The sequence below is a fragment of the Salmo salar genome, chromosome ssa01 (assembly GCF_905237065.1).
Source record: "Salmo salar chromosome ssa01, Ssal_v3.1, whole genome shotgun sequence".
In the NCBI taxonomy this organism is placed as follows: domain Eukaryota; kingdom Metazoa; phylum Chordata; class Actinopteri; order Salmoniformes; family Salmonidae; genus Salmo; species Salmo salar.
In genome coordinates this window covers 75,983,921-75,999,507 of record NC_059442.1, presented here as the reverse complement: position 1 = coordinate 75,999,507, position 15,587 = coordinate 75,983,921, and the positions used below count along the sequence as shown (strand labels likewise).

Here is a 15,587-nt window from a genome sequence, read left to right as displayed (position 1 = left end):
TGAACGTTTTAATATGGTGAAACTATTCCTTTTTAAATAATAATTTCTAAAGAAACATTGAATATAATAGTCAAATCATAGTGTAAAAGCTAGTTCTACTCTTTTTGGCCATTTTCTGGTGTTTTGTGGTGGAAAACTGAGCGGGTCGAGCAAAACACATCAACCATGTTACTCTACCCATAGCATAGCTAGACAGGCAATACATTTTATCACAATTTACTTTTTTTTTTGTGAAGCTTGCATTTAATTGCCCCTCCCTGTTGCACACAATAAGCTTCCATTCCCCATGTCACAACGGGATTTATGGCTGATTTAAGATGAAATCGTCAGCCCTGTTACTTTATTTGGCACTTGATTGGCACCTACTATAGTATCTTTTTTATTTAACCTCTTGAGATGGTAAAACATGTTATGTTAAGTTGAACAAGTGCTCTTCATGGAATAATGTTTCTCACCAAATTACACTACTCAAAATGCACCTAATTGGTGGAATGCTGTTCTACCCTCTATACCTAGTCGATACTGTATGCTGTTCTTTCTTCCCCCTGCACCCAACTCTACGCAAAGTCATAACAGTTGGCAAAGAAACCTGAAAATGTAAATAATTGTTGACAATAAAAATATTTAAAACATAGAAAACTGTGTATAGAGCATTTGTTTGGGTTGTTATGCATGGTGTTTTATCATATCCACAGAGTCCTCAGGGACTTGGTATGCAAAGTATATATGTACAGTATCGCTATTAAAGTGAATATATTCATGTTGAACATTGATTCCCAAGAAGGACATTTGTAAGAGTTGGGGGACAAGAACACTTTTACAGATTTATTGTAGAACAATTTAAATCAAATATACAAACAAACAATCTTCCTTCTCTCATTATGACAGACACTTTCCACCTTAAAACATATCTTTCTTTGGTTTCATCAAAATAAAGGCACATCCAGGTAATCTTTTTGCGTTTCAGTAGAGTATGGCACTCATTTAGTTATCTGTCTGTAGCTAGGTAAGACCACAATTAAATACAAATGAGGACAACAGCTAGATAGAGGAATGTTCTCTACTGTGTGTATGTGTGTACACCTTTGGGTGTACAAATAAAGGTAACCAAACTGTATCGATAATGTCTGGATGAAGCACTTACAATACTGCAACTATTTATATGGTATAATGTTGACCTAGGAAAAAGCATATGTAAAGATATGGTTCTGCATAGAACATAGAACCAATGGAACCATGGCAAGTGACCAATCAGGTCAAATATAGACAGAGCGAATGGCACTTTAACATTGAAATGTAAAATCAACCCACTGGTCAAAACAAGTTCTAAAACACAATTGAATATATAAAAACATCCCAACATAAACACAATTTATTTTAAAATGTGAAGAAAAGACAACAGTTTCGTTAAGTGACTGATTGTGGACAGCTGGTGATGCAACAGATTCCTGAGAGGTAAATGTTTGAAGGTAGATCAGTCAATAGAGACAGAACATTGACAAGGGTCATATTCATTAAGGCATGCAACGGGAAACATTTCATGTTTCGTAGTTGAAAACAATTCAACATAGCCTAGATGTAAGTTATTACTTCTAAACAAAATTACTTTTGGGGTTTTTCATATGCTTGAGTCTAGCTTGAACAGTCGCTAAGATTATATTTGGTTGTGATCTTCGCAAAATAACTATTTTGGATGCAGCAGTTGTTAGCTAGAATGCTAACGCTCATTGACATAGGCGGTAGCAAAAGCAAGCCAACGAGCCATTTTACTGGTTGATGTTGAAGTGTTTTTTTAAGTATAATCCAGTTGATTTGCGATAATGACACAAACATTATATTAAGCAGGACATTCATACAAGCCTTAAATCCAATTATAATCCAAAAGTAGTGTGAAATGCACTCAAAAGCAATATGTCAATAGCGGCTTTTTTTTACTGCCGTTCTATAAGAACTCCCCTGTGTTCTGCCACCAACTTGTGTGCATCTCCTTCGTGAGGTAATGTTTGCAAACACAGAAAGGGGTCTATGGAACAGCATAGAGCTCTGTGCAGTAATCTGTGTCTCCACTAGGAGGGGCTAATGGACCACTTTTTCCCTCTACAAACACCATTGTCTACTACTGGGTTTCTATTAGATTAACTTCATTGGTCAGTGACTCCATTCAGTCCAATTTGCTCAAATTTGCTCAGATTCACTTTTTGAGATGACTGAGGTGAATGTGAAACACTTGTGAATGGAACTATATGCTCTACATGTCTTTCTGCAATCCACAGACACTGAAGCTAATAAGGCAGCATTGAAACAGTGGAGACGTATAATTGCATTTTAAGATCTCTTAGCACAGATCTGAAAGGCAGCTGGATGGTTTGACAGAGTGCAGTTAGTCGGGAGAATGGATACAGATGGTTTATGTCTACATTCTTTGGAAGAAGACCAGCAGCAAACAGCAGTTCCATCCTGTTCCCTTTAGGCCCCTATGCCATGATAGGCTAAAGGGACAGGGGGCAAAAAACCAAGAAGATAACCCGGGAAGCGTACTGTTATGTAACCTAGTTTCAGCATTCAACACTACATTGTCGCCTTGCAAAACAAAAACTGTTGTTGACTGAAACAGAAACCGATTGAACCCCAGCCTGACAAAAAGAAAAGTAGTGAAATAAGGAGCAGAGAAGTTGTTTCTGTGATTATAAATAGATTCTCGATTCTGGTCCTCTGTTTTTCAGACGGAAACTTTTGTGATTCCTGTGATTTATGTTGTTCAGCCCAGACAGCTCTGTCTGGTATTAGCTGGTTTACAGTTGGGTTCTTCCAGTCCTCTTCTCCACTCCCAACATCCATACGTTCTGGCTGAACCGTACAGTCAACATGTAGAAAATAAAAGTGTTTGGGATATTATGTATAAAACACTATTGGAGGTTTGGCTTTTCATATACTCAATTGTCTCGAATAATCATAAGGAAAATATATATTTTTACAGTCTGCAAAAGTCTGCATTCCAATGTACAGCTTTATAAGGCACAATGTTTAAGTAGCATCAGTAGAAAAATAAGGTAAGACTGGTATCCAGATATTCCCTGGTTTAAAACCACGGTCCTTTGACCAGTATACTGTTCATCAGTGAAGCATCCATGTCATCAACACATTCATGGTAGTGAGTCCTCAGTCTTTCGCTAGATGTGAAGGGGGTCATTTTAACCATTTGAATATTCCAAATATTCCATGTGACGTATTGGGAGCTGTGTGATGAGGCCCGGCTCTCACGGTATTGCTGTGTTTTAAAGGACGAATGATGGCAGGCTCATTGTCTCGTTTGGACTCTAGCACAGAGGGAAACATCAAAGTCTGCTCACTAACAGTCTCTGAAAATAAATGTGTATTTGGCCAATTCAAGAGCTTTTGTTTATTGGATTAGGCTCTACATTGCACAGGCCTAGCTCTCCCAAGCAGCTCTCTCTTCTCTAATGCGGTCCTCTATTTTTCTCTCAGCCTCACTCCCATGACGTCTCACTCCATCTCTCTTTCTTTCACTCTCGATATAGCCATCTGGTGGCCTGCCCTCCTCTCTTAATCTGAGTCGAGATGACAGCGGCCCCAGGATCACTTCCAGTAATGAGTGATGAGGCTCCTTTGGCCGGAAAACAGTGAATGAAGGAAAATAAGATTATGGTTCATTAGTGATGTGCAAACACAAGCAGGGTCTTTGGAGGCTGTGACAGGGCTGGGGACATGGGAACAGTACGAACCCACATCTCTCCCTCATGGTGTCCACACCGCCGGGCCTGGTGGAAATGGTAGAATCCATTCCACCAACGCTGAGCTTATATGTGGCATTGGCATAGTCCACTTCACACCCTGGAATGGGGGAGTTTTGGTGTATTAGCGATGGATACTCAAAAGTCCCTCCACCTACCCCAGATTGATAATGGCACAGGCCAGCTTTCTGGCCTCTCTCCCAGGGACTACAGCATTGACATGCTCTCAGGGGGATGCGGAATGGGACCTCCTAGGGACTCTACTTTGTGGTCTCTCCCATTCGGCCCCAGGGCTCCCCCTCTGGCGAGCACCATCACAGTATCTCCTGTGACACCGGCAAACTCGAAGGCAAAGGTTCCGTAGAAGAGCATGATGGTGACGCAGAACACCCACTCAAAGATGGCCGACGCGTGCTGCAGGACGAAGCTCTCCTGGACAAAGAACACGCCACCTAAAGGCAGGAAGGTCAAGGAGCACAACTACAGACTGACCAACTAACAGACTGACTGATTGACATAAAGACTGACTGCCATGAGAAGAGGATGGCCAAGTCCCAAATCAACCCCTAGCCCCTATGCACTACTGGAGATATCCTCCCCATTTCCCTGCTCTCCATTCCCTCCGTTCCTTCCCTTCTCTCCCCCATTCCCCCTCGATTTCAACAACACCTCTCTTTCTCCATCTTCCCTTACTCCTCCCTCTCTCCTCTCTGATTGTGAAGATAGGTACAGATGTAGGATCTTAATTTGAGCCAGTCGCAACAGGAAATGTGAATTATTATGTAATTAATGGACATTTTTGTAGGGGTCGATACATTTTTCATAAGTGAAAATTCTGTCTGAATCAAGTGGAAATGACAAACTTCAGAATAATTTTTAAGCCTCAAATACACTAAAAGTTTGACATTTTCTGCATTGCAGGAAAGGTCTCCTGCAACAGGGTGATCAAATTAATATCCTACATCTGTAGTAGCCTTTGCTTGTGCGAGCCGGAGCGGCTCATAAGAGTGGGAGTGTCTCCTGTTCCTGTAGTGTGAGACAGCTTGACGTACAAGTACACCCCCTGGATAGGATGCTAGTCTATGCAGGGCCTTGGTTGTGAAGATAACACAGATCTTACTGAGTACGGTTCAATATCTTTTTGCAGGATACTAAGCACCAACGTGATGAAGGCCAGTAGTGTCATGCCCAGTCGTAGGTGAGCCAGGCTGTATTCTCCCTGAGTCTTGGCCAGCCTATAGGTTAGAGCTGACTGCAGACACACAAACAGCATACTGGTGGGGAACGCTACCCCTGCCCCCACATAGTGGAGGATCTTAGCATTGTCCACCTGGGGAGGTAAAGAAAGAAAGAAAGATGCATTTATTAGTATAGTAGGAATTTTCATTGTCTCAATGAGCATTGAACAAGTCACATACTGAAAACACTGAACTAGTCACATAGAAACACAATCACGTATGATTCTAGACATCAGTTGAAAAGCCCTCTCTCTGTTCTGGCCTCTAGTTTTGCTGTGTCTCAGTTTGGCCAGAAGGGGGCAGCAGTAGCCAGTCATTGAAATAGTACTGAGTCAGGTAACTCATTGCCGCCCTGAGTTGTCAATGAGATACTGTAGAGAAAGGCTGAGAGAAATGCATTCTTTAAAGTGAAAGAGATACTGTAGAGAAAGGCTGAGAGAAAGAATGAAGGAAAGCAAGAGGAGAACCAGAGAGAGAGAGAGAAAAAAACCAGGGAAACCAGTGGAGCACAAACAACATTGTAAATACAACAAATATAATTTCTGTTTACTTATCTTCCCCTACTATTCATACTACAACTATCTGCACCTTGTTAAAAACACTATACATATCTGAAATGTCTTTATCCTTTTGAAACCTTCATGAATGCAATGTTTACTGTTCATGTTTTATTGTTTATGTTGTTTTTTGTTTCTTCTGACTTGTGGCTATTGTTTATTTTGCTTGCAAACATAATGTTTCACATGCCAATAAAGCTCCTTTGAATTGAATTGAGAGCGAGAGTAGAGAGAGTAGAGAGAGACAGAGGTGAGAAAGCGATAGAGATGTGAAGAAAGAGGCCAGCGGTACAGTATAACACCTTCTCCCTCCTGAACACATGCGGCCAGCCGCAAACACACAATACACAAAGTAGCATGTGAGCATGTGACCACACACACATACTCACTCACAGGTCTGAGTGGCACCAGACGGTCTCATGGGACCTGATTACAGAAATGCACATTCTCTCAAAGCAGTAATGCAGGGTACTGACCAGACCAAGGGGACCAAAACTCAATGAATGAATGAATGACATGTATTTATGTATCTCCCAGAACTACTACATTCCATTTGGGCTCCTGAGTGGCGCAGCGGTCTAATGCACTGCATCTCAGTACAAGAGGTGTCACTACAGTCCCTGGTTCAAATCCAGGCTGTATCACATCCATCTGTGATTGGGAGTCCCATAGGGCGGCGCACAATGGCCCAGTGTCACCGGGGTAGGCCGTCATTGTAAATAAGAAATTGTTCTATGCTGACTTGCCAAGTTATATGAAAATTACTATAATATCTATTTCTAAGTTAGCCTAGCAATTATGAACCAACACAGGGGACCAACCAGTTGATCAGACCAAGGGATTGAGCTACAACACCTTTTCTTCACCCTCACTAACTTAGTATGAAATGACTGTAGGTTTTCTAGGCTCTCCCTCAGAGATTTCATTCATCTCTAAGGCTCTTCCTATAACCAGGGTTCATACACATTTTCACAGATGGAATTTCATGACGTTTCACCAAATTTCCATGAACAACAATTGGCGGCGTCTCTATGTGCGTGTATAAAAAAGTAAGCGTAGTGTTGTATCGACACTGGGAGGCTGCTCTCTGATCCCATGTACCATCTCCTGTCGTTCTGCAAGGCACCTAACCCCCACAATGAACAAAGATGTCAGACATCTGTATAAAACACGTATGGTCAACCCTCAGCCAGGAGAGCTACAGTTCAGGGGTATGCCGGATTTTGATCAAGCCCTGATGAAACACATCAGAGCCAGTTTATCAAGGTCCGATTGAGCAGCTCATTTCTAAAATGTGGTTAGTTAGAGGGGGACTGGAACAAAAGCCTGCACACCCATTAGCTCTCCTTGAAGATGGTTGACCCATTGATGTAAAACATTGCAACCTAATACATTTTATGCCTTTTGAAATAATTTCAAAGATCAAATGGCTATGGTAGTCTACAAATATTTTTTATTCTGCTGAAGCAAGTCCACAAATATTAATCAGGAAATGTACCCTTTATAGTTAAGTCATTTTTAAAATCTTAACTACCTTAGATGTCACGACTTCCGCCGAAGTCGGCCCCTCTCCTTGTTCGGGCGGCGTTCGGCGGGCGACGTCACCGGCTTACTAGTCACCACCGATCTATGTTTCCCTGTTCGTTTGGTTTTGTCTTAATTGTACACACCTCTTTATGATTCCCTGATTATGTTCATTATTTAACCCTCTGGCTTCCCTGTTTGTCTTGTCTGTGATTGTTTCCTGTTTGTCTTGTCCGTGATTGTTTCCTGTTTGTCTTGTCTGTGATTGTTTCCTGTTTTGTGGTTGTTGGTGTTTCTCCCAACCATGTATTATTGCTGTAGGAGACGTTTTATTGTGGTTTTGAGTAAACACGTTTTTGTTTGCACTCATCCCTGTGTCCTGCGCCTGACTCCGATACTTCTAACGATATCATTACATTAGAAGTGTATACGTTGCAGGCTGACTAGTATCTATTGAGTTGCAATGTCCATTACATTGGATGCCCAACTCAACTGAAAGTATCTACAAAACAAGTTTTGAAGCCACATAATGCAAAAGAAAGGCTACATCTAATCTTTTTTCCTAAAATGTGTGTTTGCGATACACAAATTATTTTGATTCATATGAGTCGATTAATCACGATTGAAACGAATCCCAACTAATTCAATAGTGAAGTGAATCGTTCGTTTCGTCAAAAATAATCGTTTATATAAATCATATGAATCGTTGAAAAAAAGTAAATCAACTTTGCATGTCCTTATTTGTGAGTTTCGGGAGAAAGTTTTTGGGGACATGATGAAAACAATAGCTAAACCGTTAAGAGGGTACAAGATATGTTTTGAATTGGCTACCTAGTTATTAGTCTGTTCTCAATCATATTTTATAGGCTATGCCTACCTGCTGCTGTAATGTCGACTGTATCTCATCTATCCTTGAGCAATTGTCCACTCGTCACACACTTGCAGGTGATGTGCACCGACGCGCTAAAGGGTCATTCCGATCATGTCTGATATGTTGATTTTTATTTGACTCATTAAATATTTTTAATCTTTGCCGAAATAAATTACATTAACTGAAATGATTAAATACATTTCCATGACTTTTCCAAAACTTTTTTTTTTAAATAATTTTCAAAAACTTTTCCAGGCCTGGAAAACCCAATTTTAAAAGTCTGATCATATGAACCCTGTATAACTCAAAGACAAATGGCCAGAGATGACAGCTAAATAATTAGTGTGTTACTTTAACACATAGATATCAGTGTTACAGATAAAGACAGCATGCAGTGCACTCTCCTCTCCCCCAACAGCAGTGTCCATTAGTTAAATCCTATTGCTTCTGGTCCGACACCTTCCCATTTAGCTTTCACACTCCACTAGAGCTGAAGAAAGGAAAGTACATGAGAGCACACACACACCAGTAGAGCTGAGGAAAGTACAGCCTTTCTGCCAGTCTTTCTAATGTAAACACCATTAGCTAGCCATATGTTCTAATGCTGCCCCCCGTACTCACTGTTCTCTCATGTCTCCCTCTCGTTCCCTGCCTGGGAACTATAATTAGTGAAATGTGTGTACGTATGTTTATCAGTGACAGTTGTGACATTTAAGATGAGGGAGGGCAATAATTGTTTTTATGAGCATGGCCTTATTTCTATTACAGCATATTGGATGACTGTCATTCATATTCCATTCACTCAGCTCAATGTAACTGTGATAGGTTTAGGCTACTACATGATACTCACATTTTCCCTGTACCCATCATGAGGTTGCTACACCCTAACCTGGCCTATGAATGAACGTTTACAACGTAGGTGCGCAGGTCGAGAGACATTTGAGTAATCAAGGTGAAAGACAGTGACACATTCAATACCACCTTGCACACTCTTGCCTGCATCTAGCTGATCTACGGTGTAATCATTAGTCCAAACAGTTGCAAACGTGTTTCTATTGGACAAATTCAGGTATGTTTATCACCATTTCGTTACGTTTCCTTCACTTTCATAGCAGCCACATACAAACAGCATGATCCCTTTGTTGTATAATTACTTCTCGCATCTACGCGCTCTCCACCTCTCACCTTTTCCCTTCGTTTGTGGACTTCAGTGCACAACACATCAGCTGTCTGTGACGAGGCGAAAAAAACTTTACAAACCAAACCTTTATATCAAAACCGCTAACTGCTACACACAGCCTACCTCGCTGTCACCATATTAGCTAACGTTATAGTCAACATAGCTACTAGAACTAACACGTTAGTAAACCCGCTACTATCATGTAGTATAGTGTACAGTCAGCAGCAAGCAGTTTAGCAGTTACACCAGCGGGCCCGGTGGCAATAAATTATTAAAATCAAAAGCTTACCTTGACTTTGAAGAATTCCAGTGTTGGATAGCCATAGTCAGCTAGCTAACATAGCATCCCTCTCTGTTTGAGTAGGCTAAACTAGCTAGCTGTATTCGCTAGCTAAGTGAAAGTGAAAAAATGTATACAACTAAATAGAGCTCTCTCTCTCTTTCTCCTTCTCTTGCTACTCCTTAATTTAAAAAAAAATGAATTTGTTCAAAACTGTTAAACTACTGCCTTTCTCTCTCTTTGAGTCAACTACTCACCACATTTTATGTACTGCAGTGCTAGCTAGCTGTAGCTTATGCTTTCAGTACTAGATTAATTCTCTGATCGTTTGATTGGGTGGACAACATGTCAGTTCATGCTGCAAGAGCTCTGATAGGTTGGAGTATGTGTTCTGGAAGTTGTCATAATTACTGTCTAAGTCTATGGAAGGGGGTGAGAACCATGAGCCTCCTAGGTTTTGTATTGAAGTCAATGTACCCAGAGGAGGACGGAAGTTAGCTGTCCTCAGGCTACACCAGAGTGCTGTTGAGGCTACTGTAGATCTTCATTGCAAAACAGTGTCTTAATAAATTATTTGGTGACACGTGAATATATTTAGTACAGTTTTATCTAAAAAGGATCACTTTTAATGTTATTCACTGAGGAGGATGGTCCTTCCCTTCCTCCTCTGAGGAGCATCCTATGTATGCGTGTATGTGTGTGTGTGTGTGTGTGTGTGTGTGTGTGTGTGTGTGTGTGTGTGTGTGTGTGTGTGTGTGTGTGTGTGTGTGTGTGTGTGTGTGTGTGTGTGTGTGTAACAGAGCAAGGAAGTTTGTTGATATACTGTAGAGACGCTCTAAATCAACAAAGAAGAGAAGGCACATCTACTCTCAGCAATGAGTCGCTGAGTGTTCCCTCAGAAAGTTAAGAGATGGGGGGAAAAGACGAGGAGGGGGGGATGTGAAGGAGAAGGCTAAGGGAGTAAGGAGAGAGTAAGGGAGAGAAGCGGGTGTTGACAGAGGGATGGAAGAGGAATGGAGAGAATAGATGGAGACGGGAGGACAGGGGTCTAGTATATGCAGAGGGATAGGTATGGAGAAAACTGAGGAAGAAAGGAGTAGGGGAAGAAGGGAGAAGAGGGGTCTGGAGTGTTTACGGAGAAGATAAAGTTGTCTGCATGCTTCCCAGCCGAAACAGTTCGGAAGAGTTTGTGCATATATTATGATGACATTTTGAGACGTTTTTGTTTCGGGCACACCCCAAAAAAGCCGAAGTTGATAGCCGAAATCTACGCCACTTCGTCGGTGATTGGTCAACAGTAGGGCTTCTTCAATAAAGTCTTTGTCATTCAACGAGAGACAAGTCGTTTTCGTGCACATTTTTTCATTGAGGAATACTGCACACAAAATCTTAGTTAGATGTAAAATTGCGCGGCTAAGATCTCCTTGGCAAAAATGTAAACATTTATGACAGATTTCTTGAATTATCTTAGATTAATTATGACTAATTTGAGGAAGTGTATACTGGCTAAGGCGTCTCATAATAAACAAACAGTACTATTTTTCTATTTTTCAAAAGAAGGTCTTTTAAGGGAGTACGCTAGCACACTTGTTCGCCTAGGCGACGCCTTAAGGAGTAGGATCCACCTATCTAGGACCCGCCCCAGAGAGAGAGAGCAAGTCTGGGGGGACAGGAGACAAAGGCCCCTCTCTCCTCTCATTCCCCTCTCGTCCCCACATCTCCTCTCGTCCCTCTCTCGACCCCACTCCTCCCCCTCTCGGCCCCTCTCCTCTCATCCCCCTCTCGCCCCACACTCCTCCCTCTCCTCTCGCCCCCACTCCTCCCCCATCTCCTCTCGTCCCTCTCTCGCCCCCACTCCTCCCCCTCGCCCCCCACTCCTCCCCCTCGCCTCCATCTCCTCTCGTCCCCCTCTCGCCCCCCACTCCTCCCCCTCTCGCCCCCATCTCCTCTCGTCCCCCTCTCGCCCCCATCTCCTCTCGTCCCCATCTCCTCTTGCCCCCACTCCTCCCCCACTCCTCCCCCTCTCGCCCCCATCTCCTCTCGTCCCCCTCTCGCCCCCCACTCCTCCCCCTCTCGCCCCATCTCCTCTCGTCCCCCTCTCGCCCCCCCTCACATCCCCCTCTCCTCTCCTCCCTCTTCTCCTTTCCTCTCACCCCCTCTCCTATCCCCTTGCCCCCCTCCTCTTCTCCCCCCTTCTCCTTTCCTCTCGCCTCCCTCTCCTCTCCTCCCCCTCTCCTCCCCACTCGCCCCCTCTCCTCTCCTCCCCCTCCTCCCCGCTCGCCTCTCTTCCCCTCCCCTCTCTTCCCCTCCCTTCCCTCTCCTCCCCTCTTACCCCCCTTTTCCTCCCCTCTCCTATCCCCTTGCCCCCCTCTCCCAATCATCTCCCTCCCTCATTCCCTTCTCTCCTCTCTTGCTCTCTCCCACTAGAGGACTCTGGAGTTGACCTTGGCAGGCAGCTAAAGCCAGGATGTCATCAATCTACCTGTCGGAGGCAGGGTGAAGAGTCTGTTTAGCACACTGATACACACAAACATACACAAGCATAACAACAACTCTTGGAAGTGTTTACTTGTGATATCCTGTATTTGCCAGGGTTGTGGGTTTGATTCCCATGGGGGGCCAGTACGAAAAAATATATATATAATGTATGAAATGTATGCATTCACTACTGTAAGTTGCTCTGGATAAGAGCGTCTGCTAAATGACTGACTGAAATGTGTCTGGTGTGGCTGTGTGTGAGCGACGAGTGTGTGTGTCTGGTGTGGCTGTGTGTGAGCGACGAGTGTGTGTGTCTGGTGTGGCTGTGTGGGAGCGACGAATGTGTGTGTCTGGTGTGGTTTTGTGGGAACGTGTGTAGACAGGTCCAGAGAACCTTCAGTTGTCTCTAGGGGAGAGCAGGAGAGAGACAATCAAATTGACTACCAGTCATGCCTTTCACACCTCTGCCTGCCTGTCTGTGCACATCCCCTCATCTTCCTCTCTTTCCCTTTCCTTTCCTCTGCTCTCAGAGAAGAAATGTGTAGGTCTCTTCTCTCTTTCCCTCTCCTGCTTTCCTGTGGCCAGAGTCCACAGAGGGAACACTCACAGTTGTGTACTATTCACATCCTCCCCTTGTGTGTGTGTGTGTTTTGGTTTTACTATCCTTGTGGGGACCAAAATTCGGATCAAGTGGGTACATTTCGCCAGTTCCCACAAGGAAAAAGGCTATTTTAGGCTTAGGGTTTAGGTATGGGGTCAGAATGAGGGTTAGGGGTTCGTTTTAGGGTTAGGAGTTAGGGTTGGTTTATGGTTAGGGGTTTGGAGTTAAGGTTAGGTTGAGGGTTAGGGGTTAAAGGAAATTAGGATTATGAATGGGAATGCATTGTTTGGTCCCCACAAGGATAGTAAAACAAACATTGTGTGTGTGTGTGTGTGTGTGTGTGTGTGTGTGTGTGTCTGAGGCCATCTATTCAGGTCCTCTCCTGTCGGTCTAATAAAGGTCTGAGTGATAGACCCCGACCCTACCCTGTCTTACATAACACAACATCATATCCTAATGGTGTCATTATAGCCTAGTACTGATAGTTAATGTGTTGTTTTCGTGGTAATTGTGTTATTTCTGATGCTATCTCTCTCTGTGAGCAGTGGTGTAAAGTACTTAAGTAAAAATACTTTAAAGTACTAGTTAAGTTGCTTTATGGGGTCTCTGTACTTTAGTTAACTATGTATATTTTTGACAACATTTATTCCACTACATTCCTAAAGAAAATAATGTACTTTTTACTCCATACATTTTTCCTGACACCCAAAAGTACTTGTTACATTTTGAATGCTTAGCAGGACAGAAAAATTGTCAAATTCACACACTTAACAAGAGAACATCCCTAGTCATCCCTACTGCCTCTGATCTGGCGGACTCACTAAACACAAATGCTTCGTTGTCACGTCCTGACCATAGTAAGATGTGATTTTCTATGGTAGAGTAGGTCAGGGCATGACAGGGGGTGTTTTGTGTTTTTCTATGTTTTGTATTTCTATGTTTAAGTTCTATGTTTCTATTTCTATGTTGTTGTTTTTTGGGGTGATCTCCAATTGGAGCCAGCTGGTCCTCGTTGTCTCTAATTGGAGATCATACTTAAGTAGGGTTTTTCACACCTGTGTTTGTGAGAAGAAAAAAAACACCAGTTATTTTCTGTTTAGTCTCTGTACCTGACAGAACTGTGCGCTGTTGTTTTTTTCCTCTTTGTTATTTTGCTTCAGTATTTTGAGTTATAATAAAATTATCATCATGAGCACTCAACACGCTGCGCTTTGTTCCCCTCTCTACGATAGCTGTTACAGAACTGCCCACCACAACTGGATCAAGCAGCGTGCTCGGGAGGAGATGGATACCTGGTCTATGGAGGAGAGGCTAGAGAGGGTAAACTGGACTTGGGGCCAAGTACTGGACAGATATAGAAGCCTGCCGGGGAGGCATGAGAGGCTACAGAAACCCAAAGACATTTTTTTGGGGGGGGCACACGGAGCAGTTGGCGGAGCCGAGGAGCAAACCAGAGCCAATCTGGGAGAAGAGGGAGAATTTGGAGAAGGGAGAAATGGGAGAGTTATTGAGTTGGTGGAGGACGCACAAGTTTTTCCCAAAGGAACGTGTCGTCAGTTTGGTGCCACCTGAGTCAGCTCCCCGTATTCGTCCTGAGAAGTGTGTGGAAGTTCCGGAACAAGTGATACCTGCTATACACACCAGGTCTCCAGTACGTCTCAACAGCCCGGTACATCCTGTGCTTGCTCCTCGCATTCGCCCTGAAATGCGTGTCACCAGTCTGGTGCCACCTGTCCCGGCTCCACGCACTAGGCCTTCAGTGCGCCTGCCCAGTCCGGAGCCTCCAGCGACGCTCCCCAGCCCGGAGCCTCCAGCGACGCTCCCCAGCCCGGAGCCTCCAGCGACGCTCCTCAGTATTGAACCTCCTGAGACAGCCTGCAGCCCAGAACCTCCAGCGATGATCCACGGTCCGGTAGTACTAAAGCAGAGGGATCAGCGGGTGGAGCGGGGGTTACGCCCCAAACCGGAGCCGCCTCCTCTGCTGGAGGATGAGGTTATGTGGACTGCACTAGGGCCGCCATAGATAGGAGTTACCCACCCAACCCTCCCTTTTGTTTGTGTTTGTTTTAGTGGCATTCGGAGTTAGCACCTTTGGGGGGGGTACTGTCACGTCCTGACCATAGTAAGATGTGATTTTCTATGGTAGAGTAGGTCAGGGCATGACAGGGGATGTTTTGTGTTTTTCTATGTTTTGTATTTCTATGTTTAAGTTCTACGTTTCTATTTCTGTTGTTTTTTGGGATGATCTCCAATTGGAGCCAGCTGGTCCTCGTTGTCTCGAATTTGAGATCATACTTAAGTAGGGTTTTTTTCACCTGTTTGTGGGCAGTTGTTTCTGTTTAGTCTCTGTACCTGACAGAACTGTGCGCTGTCGTTTTTTTCTCTGTTATTTTGCTTCTGTATTTTGAGTTATAATAAAATGATCATCATGTGCACTCAACACGCTGCGCTTTGGTCCCCTCTCTACGATAGCCGTTACATTCGTTTGTAAAATTGTGCCATCTGGTTTGCTTAAATTAATTTGAAATTATTTATACTGTTACTTTTGATACTTAAGTATATTTTAGCAATTACATGTACTTTTAAAATGTAACTATATTTAAAATGGAATAGATTTAGACTTTTAATCTATTAGTATTTTCCTGGGTGAGTCATTTTCTATTAAGTATCTTAACTTTTTGTTGTTGTTGACAATTGGGTACTTTTTCAACCACTGCCTGTGAGGCTTTCATCTTAGTACTGTTTGCGCTACTGTGCCATCTGACAGAACTGCCCATTATATTTTCACTGCTTCAAAATTGTCTACTAGTGTGTAGCCTATATGAATGTTAAATATTGTATGTCTATATGTATGCAATGCATCTAAATTTGTATTTATGTCCAGCACATTTGATGGATGAAGAAAGTTTTATAGAATTGAACTGAGTACAGAAAGTTAGACGGGCTCTGATTGGGTACAGACGGGGTCTGTGACACATGTGCACACAGTCTGCTCCTGGCTGTTAGACACACACACACACATACAGGGTATGAGCCGTGATGACTCACTTCCCCTCGCTTCCCGCAAAAAATTCCCCCCTCGGTTTTCCACCGAATGGGCAGAGAG

At 43.3% G+C, this 15,587-nt stretch overlaps 1 protein-coding gene across 2 annotated transcripts in view; it reads right to left on the bottom strand.

Moving 5' to 3' along the window:
* Nucleotides 1-798: 798 nt before the first annotated feature.
* Nucleotides 799-15,587, bottom strand: part of LOC106613076 (transmembrane protein 150A) — a 90,983-nt gene continuing 76,194 nt past the window's right edge. For both annotated transcript variants that reach the window (XM_014214989.2, XM_014214973.2), the window contains 2 exons: nucleotides 4,905-5,082; nucleotides 799-4,204 (listed from right to left, as the gene is read on the bottom strand). In XM_014214989.2, the coding sequence (XP_014070464.1) occupies nucleotides 3,960-4,204; nucleotides 4,905-5,082 (423 nt within the window). In that variant the 3' untranslated portion in view covers nucleotides 799-3,959. The remainder of the gene's footprint in view (nucleotides 4,205-4,904; nucleotides 5,083-15,587) is intronic.